General features: G+C 41.8%; 2 protein-coding genes across 2 annotated transcripts; one reads left to right on the top strand and one right to left on the bottom strand. All coding sequences in view use genetic code 11, as the record gives it.

Annotated features, from left to right (window-relative positions):
• Window positions 1-261: 261 nt before the first annotated feature.
• On the top strand, window positions 262-2146 carry EGR_09610 (hypothetical protein; the record flags this gene model as incomplete). The annotated part of the gene is made up of 2 exons (XM_024498859.1): window positions 262-871; window positions 1719-2146. 2 exons carry the CDS (start codon window positions 262-264, stop codon window positions 2144-2146), a joined length of 1038 nt encoding a protein of 345 aa, XP_024346736.1.
• An 8966-nt stretch (window positions 2147-11112) lies between these two features.
• Window positions 11113-12931, bottom strand: EGR_09609 (myosin XV; the record flags this gene model as incomplete). The annotated part of the gene is made up of 5 exons (XM_024498858.1): window positions 11113-11147; window positions 11307-11337; window positions 12202-12323; window positions 12413-12548; window positions 12869-12931. The coding sequence occupies 5 exons, from the start codon at window positions 12929-12931 to the stop codon at window positions 11113-11115; spliced, it is 387 nt and encodes a 128-aa protein (XP_024346735.1).
• Window positions 12932-20850: the final 7919 nt, after the last annotated feature.

The raw sequence follows: 20850 nt of genomic DNA, 5'->3' as shown, positions 1-20850 counted from the left end.
GAATGCTATGCCCCACAGGCAATTAAGTATTGAAACACTTGATCATCGAAAACACTGCAAAATTCTAAATGAAGCGTGGCTCGTCCAAAAAGAAGTTATGTTATGATTTCTGGACTCATCTGAAAGGCGTTTTACTTCTATTCGAATGACTGGCGGAAAAAGGTGACGATTTTTCATACTATTTAAAATAATACATCATCGACAATTATGCCATAACCAGCCAAAAGGATCAAGGATTCTAGGTGATATTTATTGTTTTAGATGTTTGACATCCCATGTCAGAGTTCATGTCACGTCACAGTGGACATCTGTGGCATGCAAGCGGCGAGCTCTCAGGAGACACCCAGCCACTGGCAGACCTACCCGAAACGCTCAGCATCTCTCTACTTCTTTAGCACTCCGAGCTCCACCGCCCACCTTCGCCCGACGTGGCAGCAGCGTTCGACCCTTCCATGGGGCCATTCAGTGTGGCCATGGCGCCCCTATGTGCCCTCCGTCGCCCACCGACGGGTACCTCGCGCCTCTCACGACACAGTAAGAAATAGTGGTGGCGGTGATGGAGCTGAAGGCCGAAACGGGGAAGGTACCTGGTACCTGCGCCACGAAGACTGTCGCCTCCTGCCCCCAGGTGGATGTGATGATTGGGCCAGAAAGCTTGCCAAACATCACCGCTACTACACTCGAGACTACGCTTCGGAGACACGTCGTGCGTACATAAAAAGTGAATTTTTTATCTCCTACACACGTATCACTTTGGCTTATGCGGTCACATGCATTATTGTTTCAGAGAATCCAGGATGCCCCAGAGACTTTGAAGTCACCTGCGGAAAAATGTTCCCTCAAAATTTCACCAAAAATGACTGGAAGCAAGGTAACTTTACAGTAGGTAAGTCCCTTACATTGATATAACACAAATAAGCAAATTTTATACGAATTTTATCTTTTGGCGGTTGGAAGTGATTTATATAGAAATGAGGCTCTCTGTTTTAATAGTCGAAATCGCTGACAAGTGTTTCATGCTTAAAATCACATTTCAAAAGTCTTGGTAGGCATTAAATTTAGATCTAGCAATAATATCCAGTGTCATTTTTGCATTGTGAGGTATCAGTCATATGTACTTCGGTGATAGGCTTTGCAGTTCATGCCACTGGTCTATTTATTCTCGCCTTCATGAAATGTTCGTACAGGCCAAAAGCGATTGCTCCTCACTTTGATGTTCAAACATGCCTTGCGCCTTGAACTATTGGAGTAAATGACCAGTGAACCAATGCCTTCGCGCAAATTTCAATCACCGCTGGGATGGTGTGTGTTTTCACCACGTTTGAAGCGGCTGTTCGAGTAGAACTTGAATTTCTCACACCAAATCTGATTTCATATTTTTTGTTGTTGTTGTTGTGCACGCGGACGAAATAATATTGCAGCTTGTGACCACAATTGCTTTGAAAGGAATGACGTTCAGTTACCCACTTTTCTCTGTCTAGTCAAATGCTTTATCCTCTTAAACTTATTTTCAAGTCACTAATAACTTTTTTTCATGCTAAAATTATCGCTTGTCATGAGAAGTCGGGTGTGAAGATGGTAGCCCACAGATAAAATGCATCTTTTATTTAATACCAGAACATTTGTTGTGTACCCCATCCCCTACCCCAAATTGCGCCATAAAGGCAATATGCATTCAGATGTCAGTCAGCGATTTCGTCTTTTAATCTTCTTTATAGCCCTTGTCATGCAAATTAGCCAGACCTTTTGGTGGTTTGGGAAGTTCAACCGCTTCCAACCGTTCTTTCGGTTTAATGTGAAACGAACACTAAAGTCGGACATCGTGGAGTACAACGATAAAATTATCCTCACCAACGCCTGGCCAGGTACTTGCGCTTGTCCCGGCAAGTTGGTAGTTGGCAAGATGTATCTTCTCCTTACGCACTCCCTGGTATCACGTCAGATCCTGCGGATCTCTACCGAGAGTGTCTTCTTGGAGAAACCCAAGAAGTATACCCCACTCATTCTGGTACGCACCTTCCAACTCCTCGCTTACCCCTATTTCTTAATGGCTTTAATCGGATTCTCGTTCAAGAATACACTAAAGCAATGCATGAGTGAGAATTGCATAAGTACAACTCCTTGGGTCACATATCCCACCTGCTAAGTGGCGTCTGACCACTCATGCTTCAAATTCTCGATCTTATTTTGAGTTGATGGAACAATGTTAAAAGATTCGGGAGCATTTCCCTTTAAAATTGAAAAACTCTAATCCAATAATCATGTAGGAATCACAAATTATAATCATTTAACAGAATTTTCGTTCATTTTCAACTAAGCCTAAATTAGGAAATCTCGTTTGTTTAATAGTCTCCTGATCACCCCAACTTAAGCGAGTGAGTGATTGGGAGGGGAAAGGTGCTTCCTCACGCGCAGTTGCGTGGGTAGTCGCGAAATGCCACTGTTTCTGCAAATCTGGTTGTCCGATCACGCCATCTCCGTGTGCCCCTTCAAAGGGACGACGCACACCCACATGGTTGCAATAAAGCCGAACAGATGCTTTACTTGGCTTGTCTTCTGATACTTTTATGCCAGAAGAGCAATAGTGAGCTTTCACACAGTGTCCACAGCTGATCTCCGGCTGCCGTTATCTACTCTTTCATGTTCCTTGATTTTCCACTTCAAAGTTATGGAGCATGAGACTAAGTAATTTCCTCAAACACCCAGCACAAAAATCGACGGTGAAATAAATAGGGATTAAAATGTGCAAGATATAACAGAAAACTAACTGAAAGCGTTGGCAGCGTTTAGTGAGCGAGAAACATGCCTGAGTTAGCCCAATCTGCCGATCTGCTTCAATAGTAAACATGAATTTGGCCTATATCACAACTGTACTTCGTAGTTCAAGAATCCGCGCCCATCATAGTTAATCAGAGGATATTTGGAAGTTAACTATCTAAAATTTGCTACAAATAATACGAATGCTTAATTTCCATTACAGAGGCCAGTCCAACCGCTCTTGAAGAATTTTCAAGAGTACTGCACGTGCAAGCTCAATGAGTAGAGAACTATAATCATTCGATAAATTAATGGCCAGATCTACGTCTTACAAAATCTTCACTTGAAAAAAGTAGTGGAGTCCAGAGCTATATACACACATTTATCTCAAACCAATCCAAAAGGCCAATTATTTTGAACAAATTGAGTTTCATTCCCGATTGGCTTTGAAAAAAGCAAGGTTTAAGGCATGCTTCCTTCAAAGATTCCGTAAAAGCGATTAATTCCCTTATAGTGCTGGATGGGTTCATGCCCACGCCACGGGTCCAGGAGTGGGAGGTATGGACAAAATCGTTTGAATTGGCGCTGGCAGAACAGAAGACATTGGTAAGGAAACGGCAGTTTTGCAAATCTCCCAATCAAGTACGCGTTTGGAACGAGCTGTTTCTCTGTATCAACCCTATTCCCCTTTCTCGGATACACTATACATATATATATACCCAGAAGGATTCACGATTAACAAAGAGCACAAATCATCGGGATTGTGTTATTGTTGCTTATTAAATACACTTCATCTAGTCACAGACTAAAGCTGAAATGGTTTTGACGGAAATGATGCAGCTTTTTAATGTTTAAACAAATCAATGCAGCAGATCCATTTGATCGCTCAACCACCTCTTCCATGTCATCTACTTACGAAAACATTTAGTTGGAATGTTCTCTGGGCATTTGTGAAAGAGGGAATCCCCACCAACTGATAATCCAACTGTTTACATAATAACAGTGTAGGACATTAGTTTTTAATCAGTTTAGGTGAATGATCAAATAATTGTGAGAGCTATGCGCCGCAATGAAGGCGTAATTCATTTAGTGAGTGAAGAAATATTTGGACGGAGAACAAAAATGGCTCCAACGAAATTAATAAGGTCAATTTCTAACAAATGGTAATGCGACTTGTAAAGAAATGACTTAGGATCAATTTGGTGACACTTCACTTCATGATTGACCCAGTTTGGCCGAAAACGTCATCCGCAGGGAGCAGCAGGCTAGCATACTCAGTAGCGTATTGATCATAAAATACATTTGGTAAGTCCGGTTTGACTTATTATGAAAAGGGATGGTAAAAAGGCATACAAGTTTCACTTTTCAATGCAAATTAAATTCAATACTTCTGCTTCAACATGATGCTACAAAAGTACAAAAAAGGAAGATAATAAAGGAATCATAAGGCGTCAAAGATAAGTAGTTGACTGCGAGAAAGACTGGCAGTTCACACAATGACCGATGAACGCGTCATGAGGCGGCTTGAGGTCGCACCCCGCTCCAGCAGGATGATGATCGCAGTTGATGGAGTTCGTTGTCTACTTCACCTCCTGCAGGCGCTTGCACTGGTCAAGCACGAAGAAGAACGTGGATGCCTGCAAGCGATTAGGACAAGCGCACTTTCGTTCAGTGAGTTAGTAACAAAAAGAACGACAATATGATTAACTTAAAGTTACCAATGCATTCCCTACCTATCTGTCATCACGCGTGGCACTCATTACGAGTTGGGAGGTGCTCTCAACACCTTTTACGGAAACCACAATTCCATATGCACTATTATTACTATTATCATCAAATGTTCTGAACTACAAGAAAGGAACATTTAGATACTACACTCAATGACTTTTGAGTCGAGTGGTGCATACTGTAGTGTTAAAAACTTAGAGCAAGCTCGGCTAACAGGGACGCCGAGCATTCCTAGTCGACTTTGGGCGTTTCGTTCTCTGTTCGTATAAATCATATACGAAGGCTTGCGTGCCCCATACTCGCACAGCAAATCTTGGATTCAATTTGTCATTATCTAAGCATTCTGTAATGTTAAGGTCAGGCTTGGCGTTTATGGCGACTGGGACAAAATTTACCATAAAAAATAGCCTGAAAATAGATGTTTACATTACAATTATAGTGCACCTAGTCTAAATATCAATGTCGTTAGGAAAATGGTGATTTATTTAATTTTACCTGGTCTAAGATCAAGGTGATATTCTTTGAGGTGAAAGTTAGTGTCACCTCTCCACCGTACTCGTCACCTTCTTCACGTGACAGGATTTTCTGAAAAAAAGTAGTAATTTTTTTATGGTAAAAGTTGGTGTAGTGTAACTTTGCCCATGCATTGTCACCACAGCAGATCCACGTAGTAGTAATTGAATTACATAAACTTTGTTTCTTTAAAGCCATGTCAATGAAAAAATGCATACGATATGATCAATTTCCTGGTGCGTGTATGAAGAGTACATTACAGCCAAACTTCGCTGTTGTCCCTATTGATGGCCAACAAATCCAAGCCAAAAGTGGATTTGGCTTGCATGGGACTTTGCAGAAGAGAAGAGGAGCACATACCCTTACGCGCTTGAGGTTGGAGATGGGATAGTTTAGGAGGATGACACGGCGTACGGGATGGAGAAAGCAGATGGAGCTACGACAAATGGCCACAATAATTGGAATGGGGGATTTGGCGACATCAATGTTTTCGTAGTATTTTTGGAACACTCGGGGGGACTGGGACTCCGGAAGTGCCTTTAGGAAGCCGTGGAAGCAGGTTGCACCATAGAGGGGCCAATGTGAAATCGCAACTGTAAAGGGAAAGACTTTTAAGGTCTGTAAATGCATCGGTACATCTGTGAGTAAACGGCTTCACATTTAGAGTAACACTTTAAAGTTGGATTATGAAATAGCATCAGTATTTTACGATCTTATTTCTATAATTCACTGTTGTAGTCTTATTCGTCTGCCAAGGTTTTACATTTCGTTTTTGAATAGGACGTCAAGGTAATTAGTAATTTAATTTGCATTCAATGAGGACCCTCTAAAATTGGAGTGATTTGAAAGCGTTTGAAAACATAAGGCAAATAACTCCGACTGTGGATATCAGGAACTAGGCAGGTCCTACTTAAACTCCTCGCAAATAAAATGACGCCGCCGTAGTTTTAATTAAATTTTAAGGAATTTTACCAGCATTCACCGGATGTTTAAACGTTCTATTTGATCTTTAATTGCGAATGAATTTCCATTGCATAGGAAGTCAATTTCCTTTGTCGTGGTGGACATAATTCGGTGATAAACAGAATCCCTGTTGTCGTACTCTGGTAAAACTCATTCGTAAAATAAGCAGCATCTTTCACAGATGAAGTTTAAGTGGACATATGTCAGTGAAAAAGACAAAATAATATCAATGCATAGGAGCCACTCACTAATGAGGTTTTTGCGAGCTTCCGCTGGGGTCATTTCGGGGCATTTTGCAACGGCGTCTAGAAGCTGTCTTGTCCATTCCCGTTTCCGAATGCCAACACCACGAGGCATCAGATCAACCGCCTCTTCGCTACAATAGGCATGAATATCACGAACGATCTAAACGTCCGTGTAATACGAACATCTGAGGAATTTGAAAGTGCTCCTCACTAATGTCTTCTCGTATTTTGGTGTGTTATTCATTATAAATACGAAGAGGTTCTGGCCCTAGCTTTCTTAGGTAAACTAAGAATACAAGAGCGTGTACCTTTACAACAAGTCTCTTTTTAAGAAATTCAGACAGTTTTGATTATTAGCTTGTTTGATTTAGCTTCCTGATAGCTAGTTGAACATTTAGATAGTGATGAAAACGGCAGTTATAAACTCCTCGTACACTTTGCCCTTGGATCCAGATAGACCGAAAAGCTTTTGCTGTCTTTTACGCAAATATCTGAAAATTTCATGAGCAATAGAAAATAATTTACTTCAGTTTAAAATATGCCTCTTATTTGCAGATAGACTTGCCTTTAACCTTAGAGCAAAGTCATCAATTTAATAATTATATTAAATCAACGCTTTTAAGGTGTTTTGAATAAAATTAGCATTACATCAGAGAAACCAACCGAAACTTGGGGTATTCGAGGTTATGCTTACTGAGTTAGTTTTGAGCCATTTGAGAAAATAAAGGAGAGGTAGACAGCCATCTGTATGAGCTCCCGCTGAAATTAAGGTTAGAAATGGTAAAGTGATGTACATTTATTGTATTTTTGCCAAAGTAAAAGGATTCTCACGTATTGTCTTTCATCGAGCTGACCGTCATCAGTTGAAATCCAGTAGCCTGAAAGAAATTGTTCAACCACCTAAAAAGAAAATACAAAATTCTCTCCCTATTAATGGCGACATTCTGGAGGTTTGCTCGCCAAGGCCTCTGTTCACGTTGGTAAGAATTTTCAAATCGCTTCCATTTCATCGAGTACTGTTTAAGTGTCGGAATGGATTCTTTCGTATTTGCAGTAAAAAAAGGGCAAAACATTCACCTGATCGAATAGGACCTTTATGTACTCCGGGGATCGCTTCGTCAAATCGGGCTGGGTCCACCAGCACACCCGTCTGTAAAAGAGGGCTGAGTTTTCGTTGCCCTCATCATAAGGGCAAGAGTCAAAGTAGTACGTTTTTAACTCAATTGGAATCAAGCTTAGGTTAGCGATTCCTAAAAAAAAATTTCATGCACCAAGAAAGAGATGCAGAGTGGACTATGGACGACGTTGATAGCAGATGTTTGACATTACCATCCAGAGGCTTCGAGGGCAGGCGGAATAGAGTGAACTCCAGCCTCTCTTTGGTCTGGGTGATGTTGAGCTGCTCAGAGAGCATAAAGGATACCTCTCCGATTTGAGACATGGGCGAGACGTTAACTGATATTGCGCAGCGCGCCGGCAGGTTAATCCGATGCTTGCAAGTCGTCTCGCCCCTCTTCATTAGGAGGAAAAAGAAAAGTCACAATGTGAAACAGAATATGAGGTAGTCTACCTGCCCTAAAACACGTTGCCCTTCCCCTTGAAGGGAGCGTGATTTACGTGGTGGATAATTTTATTATCTTCAAAGCTACTGGAGTGGTACTTGGCTTTACTTTTAGGTGGGGAAAGGGAAGTTTATGAGTGTAAGGAAGGACCTATTACAAGACGTGAAAGCATTAACCAATCTTTCGTGCCCACTCACCAAGTAGGCATCAACCTCAGCGTCGGGCGGAAGGACCTGGCGCGGGCCGTACTTCTCCACCTTGTCTAGGTTTCCTATCACCGTCGCGGCTAGAGCTGCAGATTGACACAGAGGGAAAGGCGCTGTGGGTAAGTGAGCCTATTATGCACCCAACCAGTCAAACTGGATAAGACAAATCACTGCTAATTAGCGGCACCTACCGACCCATCGTTGGGGGTAGGGACTAAAGGTCAGCTCCCAGGGAGAAGCCTATTTCAAGGGAGAAAATTTCCATCATTCTCTATAAAAGCATGTTTTATAGAATGTACTTTAAGAATTTTATTAACTATTAGGAGCCCCATTTTCAAATTATTTCCCCGAAACAAAAGTTTTCGAATGCTGCATTTACCTGAATAAATGCTTCCTTCGAATCGCCGAGTCGTATTTTATAATATCAAAATGTGTTACTAAACTTTTTACAATTAATTGCCAAGTGCCTTCTACCAAGGAGAGTGTTATAATAGAAACACAAAACACTTTGAAATCAGGGTTAAAACCTCCAGGATCCACAGTCCCTTTAATGTCCCGCACATCCCTGTCGCAAATTCGCAAAATTTTCATTGAAACCTAACTAATTTGCAGCCACGACCTTCCTCACTGAACTTTATTTTTAACCTGACACTAACTCCAATTTTGTTCTTTTGTTTTTGCTTTCATGTCTCAAAAAATCCTTCATTTTTTAATCATCTTTATTGAGCTGTGCCTTCGTTATATGACTTTTGTGCCACATGAAGTGTACTTAGTTTACCGTCCCGACAATGTCAAAGAAAGGTTAGCCATCAAGTTTGCAGTTGCATTGGTTACTCGGTTTTACCCGACTGTGAGTGAAGAAGACAGCAGCCAGTGAGCGTCCTGTGGGGGTGACAAGGGCACACCCTAATGTGGACGTGCCAGTGCGGTAAATAGCCACTAGACCATACTGTGCTCTACTTCTACATCAATTGCTTACTTTTTTAGGCTAAGGCATTAAACCAACTTTTAAATGGAATCAAAATGCTTTGAAATCTTGATTTGGACCATATGATAGGGATAAGCATTTAGTGACATGCGTCAAACGGTTGCAATTCCTTTTGATCTATTGCGGGTTCTGGAACCTAACCTCGCGAATGTCCAAGGCGCAGCCGTACTCTATCATATGTAAATACTTATAAGGATGAAATTCATAACGAATAGATCCAGAAAATGTGTTGTCGTTTTAGAATTGAAAATCGCGTGTACCTGTGAAAAGTACTGAATATGGGGAATGAAATGTGCAAAAAAGGAGTAGCAGTAAAGAGGAGGAGCGCTGTGGCTGGCAATAGAAAAAAAATAAACAGTTGAGCACGGATTTACAACATCATTGTGATTGCACTGGTTTACTTCTTAAAACATTAACTAGTGCCTCGAATAGCAATTTCTTAGCCACGAGAACCGCCCTTTCCATCTTTATCTAGCTTTTGCTGGTACTAAGGAAGACTAATGGTAAGCGGTTTAAGAGGAGCTTACTTTGGGCTTTCTGGTCATGAAGCGTGATGCCCTTCGCGTGTTCGAGAAGCATTGCCCTCAGCTTTGGTGAGCAGGTCAAGAACATGGTGCAAATGGCATATATTGTCCAAACCATAGTCAACGAATTTCTAAATGGCAGTAAATATACAAATATTGGTAAAGATTAAAATACAATCTATTTGATGCACAGACCACAGAAAAGAGATGGATTCAGAAAGCACGTTACTGCTATCTTTAACTGACAGTTTGCTCAGTCTGCTAGTCTGCTTAGAGCATTGTCAGGCAAAAAATAAATAACAAAATCGGACATTCATATCGTCCAAATTTGTTAACAAAAAAATTCTTAAGATGTTTAAACTAACTTCATAAGATTTATTAAATTACGTAAGCATTGCTATGGTTTCCAGATCAAACTTACGGATTTTCACTCTCGTTCTTGTTCGTCTGTTTCACCAACTGACAGAAGACCTCGTCTTGGAGGGCTGGATGACGCTTAGCCAACTAAAGAGAAACAAAAGGTTCGGGCAACTTGGCTTCACTTCAAAGAATGGTAGTTTCATGCAGCACACAACTAGCCTTCAGTATTCGTTGAACAAGGGCGACAGGTGGTTTTGATGGTTGACACTCTTGACAGAGTTCGAGGATAGCTGGATAAAAGATGGCAGTTGTTTTAATATCCTTCTTCCTGAAGTTGCTTTGATCGTAAATTCTTGACTTTCCATTCACTAAGTCTAATGGTGCTGCTGCCTGCATGCACTGCCAGTCAACATGCCCTATATTCTACGTGACTGCTAATGGGAACAGAGGGCGAGCTCCATTTTATGGTCTGCTGCATCTTGTGCAAAGGAGAATGCACCGACATAAACATGATCGCAGTGTTATTCACCTCGCCCTGAATCAAAACAACCGCCTAAGTGTAGGCCTAAGTGCGATGACCGTTCCCATGAATCTTTGTTTCTCCCAAATCACTGAAGCCTCTCATTTAATTAAACTTTTTCACTTCACTCAACCACCTTGCAACTTAAGTTTTTATTTAGTCACCTCTAAAATTCACCAATCCTTTATAAGACAGTTAGGCTGATTTAAACGCCTTTAAAAGCCTATGTATTTATATAACTCATTGTGTTAACCTTCAAATATCCTTGATGCAGATTCGACTGCATTAGGATCCGATAATTTGATCAAGGATCCATACTTCAAAGGTGTTGATTGCCATGAAAGTTGTTTTCCAATGCTCCTCCTGAAAAACCGAGAGTGGGCGACGTTAAATGCATTGAAATGCAAGGCAGATCATTTCGAGCTGAGAAGTGTGACAGAGACTGTGATTTTCACAGCTATTTTTTGAGAGTGAAACCAAATGCTAACCTAGCTACAGCTCTTTCAAATGTAAGCAATCATTTACTTGTCCTTAAAGTGTTCCCTTCCAAAGGGAACCAGAGCCTCCAGTACGTTGCTGTAGGAAGAGCGCGTGGAGGTGATAGACATGGTATCCGACATATAATCAACGTAGGTCTTTTCACGACCTCCTCTTGGCGGTTCTACGGGTCAACAATGGCTAGTTATATGGGAAAGGTATCCATACATGAGTCTTATGACAGAGGATTGCTTATGGTCCCCTTGAATTTATAATGCTGCATCACCAGTTTGCAGTAGTTTCACTTAAAAATAGTTAAATGATCAAAGATTACATAAGCATTTGATTGCATCATGTGTTAAAGTTGTAGATGAGCATAAAAATCTAAAGCACTAAACCAGTTTACGAGTTTGCTACTTAGGTAGGATAAACAAATGCTACCATTGTGTCCAGTGTGACTCACTTGGTACATCAGAAGTATTCTGCCATTTTAGCTAAAAAATAAAATCATATAGGAAACCAAATCAGAAAATCTTTCCGCTACAAATGTTACTGTAAGAATTTAGCCACCGACAACAGCATAGCTTCAGCAGGCCTATCCAAAAGCCAATTGCCGATGAGTTTTTGTATCGTAAATATCTTATCACAGGTAACATCAAAACAGGTTCTGTCCCCACAATATACACTGGCAGCTTACATTATATTCAGCAACGAAAATGTTGATAAGGCGCTTCAGATCATCGGCCTAAAAAGGGGAGTGGAGCACGATTTACAGGCATTATAAAAAATCAGAATAGAAGCTAGCAAAAGCAACATACGTAGCTGGTGTACATATCATAGACGTAGCCTTTGTCGTCTCTGATGGTAACGTAGTTGGGTTCATCAGTGAGACGAATGCCCTTGGTGTTGACGAGGTACTTCTGGCCCGCGATCGTTCGCTGCGGCATCGGGCGCTCTTTGAACGAGGCGTCACAAGTCACGATACTGGCCAGCGGCACCTCCGCGTAGGGCTCCAAGTTGCGGTCGTTCTTTTTTTGCTGCACAAAGCGGATTGACCTGTGCCCCACTACGCACCAGTTGTACACGCGCGATTTTTCCGATCCGTCTGTAGGCTAATAAAATGTGCAAACATTTGAAAGGAAATGTTTGCTACTTAGAAGTTTTAAGCAAGAAGGCAAAAAAAGTAGGTCAAGGTAGTGGTCAGTGAAATTAAATCTTGTGAAATACATGCAAGATGGCTTTGAATTGGGTGGCCACTACTTTTGCATCAGCATCATAGCACCGTGATTGCATTGAAATCATGAAAGTGCCTCCCTAAAGGGCATGAAGGGCCGTTACATGGTCCCGCTCACACCCACCTCAATGGCATAGAAACGGCCAAAGTAGTAAGGACATTGTTTCGCTGCATCGATAACCATTCGTTTCACAGCTGTCGGTTGGAACAGCAATTGGTTTAGGGAACTGTTGAGAAGAATTTCACCTAAAAATAAACAAAAAAGCATGTCCGAGTCACTTTCGCTTGAATGAAGGAGAAAAAATCCTGTTTATATCAAAGACTTGCAACCTCACCGATAGTATTTCGAAGGATGCGCACATCGTTGGATGTCAGACGAGGCGTAACGTTTTCCAAGACATCACCCACAATCTGACAGAATACTAGATCAAGGAGACGTTTTGGTTTCAACTTTTCCAGTGGAGTTATTAGCTAAAAAGGACAAATAAAACAGTTTAGTTGTTTATAAGGTTTTGCAAAAAAACGGAATTACGGTAGTTTCACCAAATACGCAACTGCTAGGGTCGGCTAACAGATATACTTTGAGACAATGGCTACTGCTATTCACGTTTTTGAAATACAGAGACCATGGCTACCTTGTACAAATGCATACCGTATAGTTATAACGGAACGTATAATCCAGAAGTGACTTGAATACTGTATCAGCCGGTTAAATTACTTTCAAACATTGTGCAAGTCATTATTTGAAATATTCTAAGTCATGCTATGCTACTTTATTGTGTAAAGATTACCTTTACAATCCAGTCACATACTTCATGTTCTAGTAAACCCCTGACAGCTTTTATCCATCTCATTGTCCTAGAGGTATCGTTAACCCATTTCACAATACCAGCGGGTATTCAGCATTGCAAAGTTGGATAAGTTACCTCTTTTCGAACACGTAGAGACCATCGGGCATGCTTGTAGGTGAGGTAACGCATCTCGTGTGGCGGGTATCCACTCAAGGTACCAGTAGTGCCGGGGAGGCCAATAGGCGGACCAGAGGGCACAGAATTGTCAGCCTGCACTGTCACGCCCTCGTCCTCGTCCATAGCCAACACACTAGCCGCTCGTGGCAGCTTCACTTTCGAGGGTCCGCTACCTCCGCCACTACCCTTAACGCTGCGTTTCCGTCGAATGCTCATGCGCTGCTTCGGCGGATCGTAGCGTTTTGCCGCCATCTTCCGTACCGCCTGTAGCCAACTCGCCTCCCTTGCCGCCGCCGAGGCGCCACGTGTCTGCTGCGGTTGCTGCTGTGTGAGAAACATCAGAGAGTAATTTCATCCGACCACCTCTAATATTATCTAATTTACGCAATTTAAAGTATGCAAATAAGTACCTATAAACTAAGCTACTAGAAAATATTCAGACGGCCTATCCTAAAATCGTCGGTAATTTATTGTCACGGTTGATTATTATGATTGGCATCACCAAGCTTACTTAGCATTCAAGTTCAGATTATTTTCTTTAAAATGAAAGGAAATATTTAAGAAATTGAAATAAAATGGTAAATGGACTTATTTATTTATAAGCAGCGTCTGTAATGAATAACTTACACCTATAGCAAAAATAAAATAATTCATATAGCAATCAAACAGCACTTTGAAGAGGCTTTTTAACAACCCAAATCGACGGGATGAGAGCTTAAACTAACTCACCGCGGTATCGTTTATGCCGTGGGTGGAGGAGGCCAGGGTGCCACTCATTTTGCGAGACCACGTGCTCCCGCCACCGGCGTTACTGATGGGCGGTCTAAAGTATCACGTAATGCGCTCTCAGTTACAGGTCGGCTCATGAGCGTTAGGCAGATGCGAGTAGAATGAGTCTACGTGTCAGTCACACAACCATCACAATTTCAAGAGTTAATTGTAATCCACCGTGAGTCATTAAGAGCACTTTAGGTATAAGGGCGAGCGCTTCAGTTGTCATAAGCACATACCTTGCTGCACTTCCATTCATTTGGTGACGTCGTCTGTCAAGAGATGGGTAACGCATCTGCACACTTCTGTCAAAGTTTCGCCTAAAGTAATGAAAGGAAACAGTAGAGTTGGAAGGTCACACCGTATAATCTAAGCTGTCTGTATGTTCCAAACAATCCTCGCGTATAAAAGGTATAGCTTTAGATTATTTACATTTGTGGTGCGCTACGATGCTGTTACTCACGCGGACTTGTAAGCGTCATTATCACGGAGGGTGCCGACAAACGGTGGTCCAAGAGCGTACTCCGAGGGGTCCATAGTGGTGGCCAGGAAGTTCTGGTCGTAGCCAAGACCCGAGAGTGCGAACCAGTCGGAAGGGAGCTCCGTGGCGCTCAGCATGTCCATCACATACCTATGCCCGCTCGGCTCAATCACTCCACCTTTGCGGTATAGGCTCACCGTCCATCCACGACCCAGGCGCGCTGTCTTGGCTCTGAAGGAGAGGTCAAATAGCAATTCCTTTCACGCCTGCTATGTTATTAAAAACAGCCTAGATTTGACTAAATCAACGGTATTATATGTTGCTTCCCTTAATATGGGTAATTTTGTGCCGGGAGTGGTCTTTGTAGATTTTGGTAGAAAATTGGATCAAATGCTTCCTTCGCAGACCACGAGAAGTTATTTCGAGACATGCCAACTTATGTGTCAAAAATTGACCACGATACTACCGTTTGTTAAACTTACATTTAATTTTCGTAGCGACATACAAAATGTTCTTTTCAATCTATGCTGATGACTGCGCAGTCTTGAACGACAATAGTGCCAATGAATCTCGCAATATTCCAACGTTGCCCATCGCATTACCATGTACTTCTTAAAAGTAGCTCAGTTACGGTAATTTCGTGCCATAAGAAAGTTGTAGAATAATATGAAGCACTATTCCACGCCTTTAACAAGTCTGAAGCATCACCGAGTGTTGGAAACAATTACATTTTACTGGCCAATAGAGCCAAAGCTTGTCAGTGCTGGACTCCACCAAGTCCAGACTGAGTACTAAAATCACAGGAGGAGTGTACTGTCAAAGTGACAAGCAAAGTAAATGAGAGTATCATCTGAACTAGTAATGGCTCAACTTTAAGTGATTATGCTCGGGCCTTGAATGAACATCAGTGTCTGTTGAAAACCTCGGTTTACAGTCAGCATTGCGTATTCCGTTCGTTGTCACCCAATAACCGTTTTAATTACGATCGACGGAGCAAAAGGTTCGTACTCTTGGTAAATCGAAGGAAAAGGCGGAAACGTACTTCAAACTGATGGCCTGGTTGGCAAGTTCATCAGCTCTGGTGAAGCAGACTGTGTGTATGTTGGCAGTGGTGCCTGCAGCAAAAAGATGTGCTTATGGATAAGAAAACGGGTCCAAACTCCGCAATCTGTGCGTGCATATTAGTTTTGATGGCCTGGAGTTGGATAAAACTGAAAAACTGACTATCGGAATATTGCCCCCAAATGGCATAACTAATGAAATAATTTTAGTCTTGAGTGCGAAACGAAGCGAGTAAATTCCGAATTATCCGCTTTATCGCAGGATGTTATATTTCATAGCCTTCGCCATTTTAATCTTCCTATCATATCTGCTTTAATGCACTAAAATAACTTAATGGACTAATCAGTCATCCAACGGTCGAGAATCGTAAATAAAAACGAAAATTTGTTTGCATAGATTCTTAGCTTTTCAGGTGAGCATTAACTTGAGCACTCATTATCACCATATTGTGTACTTGTTAAGGGGCCAAATTGTTTGCCTATCTCTGTTTGGTATTTTAAAAGCTGGTTAACCTGTTTTACGCAATATTTTCTTTGCGCGTGGTTTTAATAACAAAAGCTTAGTAACAATTTCTTCACTTCTTCAACTCGGTCGCAAAACCCGCGCTACTGATTTTGGGACAGACTTCGAGACCAAACGTACCATCGGGGTAGGTGAGGTAAAGAGCCATGTTCGTACCAGTGTAGTTCACGCGCCATTCCAGCATAGACGGGGGATAGGTTCTGGTTATGACAGGAGCTGTAACAACCCTATCTTCACAGAACCGTAATGACCGCGGAGGTGCGAATTGGCGAATATGGCTGTCGAATCGAAGAGTGTAATAATTCGATTGTAAAACAAAGCGCAGGAATTTTACGCTCTGCCAATGTAAGGGCAGTTGAAACTATACAGAAGGGATTTTTGGAATGTAGGCATTATTCTGGGTTACTTTTAAAAATACAATACCGTGATACATTACACTCCCTTTCGCGCAGTCAAAACCACACCACCAAGCGTTCATTTGAGTTAAACGTTCCGGAGACACAGTACGACAGGACCGTTTACATTCCTGAGAACTAATGGTACTGACTTCATTTACGAAAGCCTAGGCAAAAGCTCATACGAGAGCGAGGTCAAGCAGTGGATGATGCAATTTGACAATGCCCAGTTTGCACCATGCCCTATTAAAGCCACCTGATGACTAGTGGAGGGAACTAACCGGACAACGGCGGCCCTCTGGGACTTGGGGAGACGACCACAGGTGAGGATACCGGCGATGTGCATCCAGAGGCGTCTGTGACTGCGCCGCATTTCGTCCTGCGCAGACTTGTGACTGATTTCATGACGCGTGCGCTTCATCTGTACCCCTGTGCGCCCCGTCGACTTCCACCGCGTCGACTTTTGGCGAATGAGGTCCTTACGCGCGTGACTGAAAGTAATCTCCTCATCCTCCGAGTCCGTGGCGTAATCCAACTCACTGTTGATCGGCCAACTCAGCGTCTGATTCAGCAATTGGAAGAGAATTTCTCGGAACAGGGTGAAATTCGATAGCGCCTAAAGAGACAACCAGGGTAATTGTCAATACACAGCGCATAAAAGAGAAGTGATGGGTCCTGAGCACAGCTCTCTTATTATTAATGAGTCGAGCCAAACTATCCCACGCATTTACAGGGTACTGTCACGTAATTTTCCCATAAAATGAAGGGGTCAGATTTCCCAACTAGTGAAAAGCCACAACATAGGAAAAATTGTGGCCACTGCTTGGTAAAGCAGTAATCATGGCTATCATTCTGCTATGCATCGTAATTATGGAGGGACCACTTTGAACATCCAACTCTTATTTACCCACATCGTTTTCAATGCATCTGTGAAGCAGGTACTCAATAGTAAACATTAGTTCACATCTCAGCTCTGCTGAAGCTGCTAAAGAGTTTGACGAACCTACGAGATGCATCGATGAGTATGAAATGCAATTTTTATTCACAAACGTGACAATCTTGCTTTTTGATAGTTTCCATTAGAGGAATTATCATATTGCTTCTTAAATTTGTCAACACTCAACCTGAACCCGCAAATAACCTTACATTTTAAATAAACAAGTTTATGAAATATTTTACGCATGCTGTAAATGCATTAAAGACAGTGGGATTTTCCTCACCATTTGATAGAGGTAACTTCCCATCAAGAATTCGTCCATCATATCCCCAGTGTTTTGATAAAGCAGTCGCGTAATCTGCAACAGTTATGTGATAAGTGAAAGCTGTTGTCTATTTGATTCCAAAATTAAAAATTGCAAATGCTTTTACCAGTTTTGAGGCCTCGATAGCCATATCCCCCTCAATTTGAGTGGGACGATTGAGAATGAGCGGTCGAATGAGAGGTGCCATTCGTTGCCCAAGTTGGAACTTAAAGGTAAAAGCAAATGAGATGCTCGTAGAGCAACGGCTTTAACTTGTCCAAGAACAAGTCACTAATCTGATTTTTGAAAAGCACAAGTTTTAGAGTCCTAACAAAGTACTGCTACTTTCAAGGATGTCAAATCTCTAGAGAAAGTAATCCAGAATTCTCAGGTAATATCTCGTGAAGGAGTTATATTTATGACCGTACTTTTAGATGATTCTTGTTAATTTAATCAGTAATAAATGATAAGTTAGCACCTGAAATAGCAGGTCCATCAATTTGGTACGATTGCAATTGTCGTCACCCAAAGTGAGATCAGGAGAGATTATGCAATCATGGTTAGGTCATGAATTGCCAAAATTAAAAAGAAACATAAAAAAATTGGAATTCTATTCAAACGAAGACTTAAATGCTTAAGTTGTAATTACGCGGATTTGAAGTGATCAAATCAGACCTAAGATATCGAATGCTCCGATGTCAAACATTTTGGAACCAAAATCATAATAACCTTGTCTTTGCGAGCACTTATATATCGTATGGATTTTATTTTCCCGAGAGATTGAAAAATGAAAGAGTCTGAGCGAATAGCATCGAAGGAATTTAACCACCTCTTCACTGGCTGTTAAGTGACCATCATTTCAACAGAAAATACACATTGTACGTTTTCGTTCCAAAATGAAAATCCTCAAAAATCCAACCATCTGACCTTATCGAGATGCTTGCTGGTGGCAGATCCGCTGCTGGCAATGATTTGCGCAATCATCGGCGCAGTCCACAAGTCCCCTTTGAATTGGGTCCAGCATCCAGGCAAATCACTGGTCATTAGTCGCTTCACCATAAAGGTCTTCGACACTTCCATCTCAGGATTCACGAAGAAGCTCTCTTTTCCGTGACCTGCGTTGCAAGTGCAAACGAGTTCATTAAAAATGTGTGCTTATTTGAATAAATACACAGCAAAAAGACTTGTCAGATATCTTTACTATGCATCTTAAGTCATTATGTGGTTCACTGAGGATATTTTAGATTGAGCTTTTGAACAGGACATTGTTTATGCTGTTGCGCTTGTAAACTATTTAATAAACTGATCTGCTTTATTTTATCTCCCCCGTTGCGCAAAGTATTATAAATTCAACTTACTTTGGCTAACTTCTTCAATAACAAATGCTAGATCCTGTGGAATTGGTAAACTGGCGATTTCGGCAGCCGTAAGGTTTCCCTCATAATCCTCCTCTTCTTCGTGTTCCTAAGGCAAATACAATTAAATGAACCGAAGATGCCTTAATCTGCTTACTTACAAACACGGAAAGAGTTTGGGTAGTGCTTTGAATAAACCCTTATCTTTTCTCATTTTATGTTTAGTGTTACAAGTTTGTTAAACCCTATAAACACCCATTCCCCTTGAATGCACAATGAAAGGTGAGCTCGACATTATACGTAGATTTTCTTGGGACGCACTTCAGACTGGATATTTTCTGGAAAGGACACTATTATTCCCGAATTTGTAGCTAAATGAAACAGCAACTTACCTTCCACATTATTGCATCACTCATGGACATCAGCTGAAACGCAAAGAACGATTGATTACATTATGGTACAGCGGACACATCGAAACACGAGCGAAGCGTCGTCTGGCATGCACTGAAGAGGGCTAGCACTTTTACAAGCTGAACAATATGCCATAAGCATTATCATACGTGTTGGCCATGACCGCTTCGACAAAGAGTTGCACACGGCCAATACACATTAGAATGCACTGATTGGTGGATTGGTCACTCCCCCCCCCCACGTTTCCCCATTCCTGCGGCCACACCTGCGCCTTCCTTTGAGCCAGTCATGCTCGGAATCAAGGTCTCTAGCCTTAGCAACTTTGGTTCAGATTTACAGCCGCAACCAGCTTAGCACTCTTTCATCAACTTCGGTTTGGTATCAACTCGTTCAAACTGCCGATAGTTGAAAAGTTGGCAGACTTTTAAGTCATTGCTCGAAGAATGCTTGCTCCTTTAAACCATCTTTGGTGGACTTTGTCAAACCGGTACAAGCTTGTGAAAAGTAGTATTGTGCCTAATTTCTAAAATGAATAATGGTAGAGACACTGGGTTCTATCTGTAGACAAAAATACATATGTACAGCATTCAATAATTTTGCTTACAATCCCCCAGCTATGTGTTAATCTGCAACAATGAAGCCAGCTTTTTTGCAGTAAGGAAACCACAGTATATTCAATTGCCTTACGTGAGTATCTTTACATGGTATTAGTAGAGCTTCTCGAGGATTCATTACACGATGACACAAATTACGATAGCAGTCGAAAGCCACACCCATTCAAAGTCGAATGCGTGTCATGGTTGGTGGGAGGACGAAACAGTGATCGCACATCGAAGCAGCATTGAGGATCGTCAGGGCACCACCTCTGAGGAGGGCTGCATCGCGGCGCAATCAATTAGGCTACAGTCTGCGTGCGCCTACGAAAACTCCGCAAACCAAAACCACACCGTATCCTTCTCAGTAAGTGGTTCTCAAAAGCTGTGTTAGCGCAACCAAAGGACCTCATGCGAGGACTCGTAGCGACGATATCCAATTGCAAAAGCACATACATAATGACTTTGACTCTCTTCCTAATTTTAAATCACTCCCTTATGATTACTCATAAGTGTTAAAACTCAGAGGTCCCAATTGCGGCAGGAACAGGATAATTTAGAGATTTAAAATGGCTATAAAATTTAATTGGTTGAATTCGCTCCATTTTCCGATGTTAGTAGGGGTTAGCAAAGCTTTACACACCAATGACAGGAACCCGAAGCTTTTTTGCGTGCCATACGCACAAAAAATGAAGGTGGGGTTGAGGAGAATTGGGTGCCCCACGTGACAGCAAAGCATCGCGCATTTAAAGCAATTTGATCAAAACTGCCCTTCTCCGCCACAGGAACCGCTTGTGCGCGAATGCCTGGATGGTGATTTAGGCAGAAGCGACAAAAACAGGTGTTATGTGAATAGGCGCGAGGAAGTCACCGCAATACGCGATACAACTAGTGATCCCAATCGGTTTTAGTAGCATTAGCGAGTTCCGACTCAAGCAGGTCATGTTTACCAAAGATGGTTCAGTCGATTGAAG

This window comes from Echinococcus granulosus (assembly GCF_000524195.1).
Source record: "Echinococcus granulosus chromosome Unknown EG_S00156, whole genome shotgun sequence".
Classification (NCBI taxonomy): domain Eukaryota; kingdom Metazoa; phylum Platyhelminthes; class Cestoda; order Cyclophyllidea; family Taeniidae; genus Echinococcus; species Echinococcus granulosus.
This window is presented reverse-complemented; position numbering and strand designations above follow the sequence as displayed.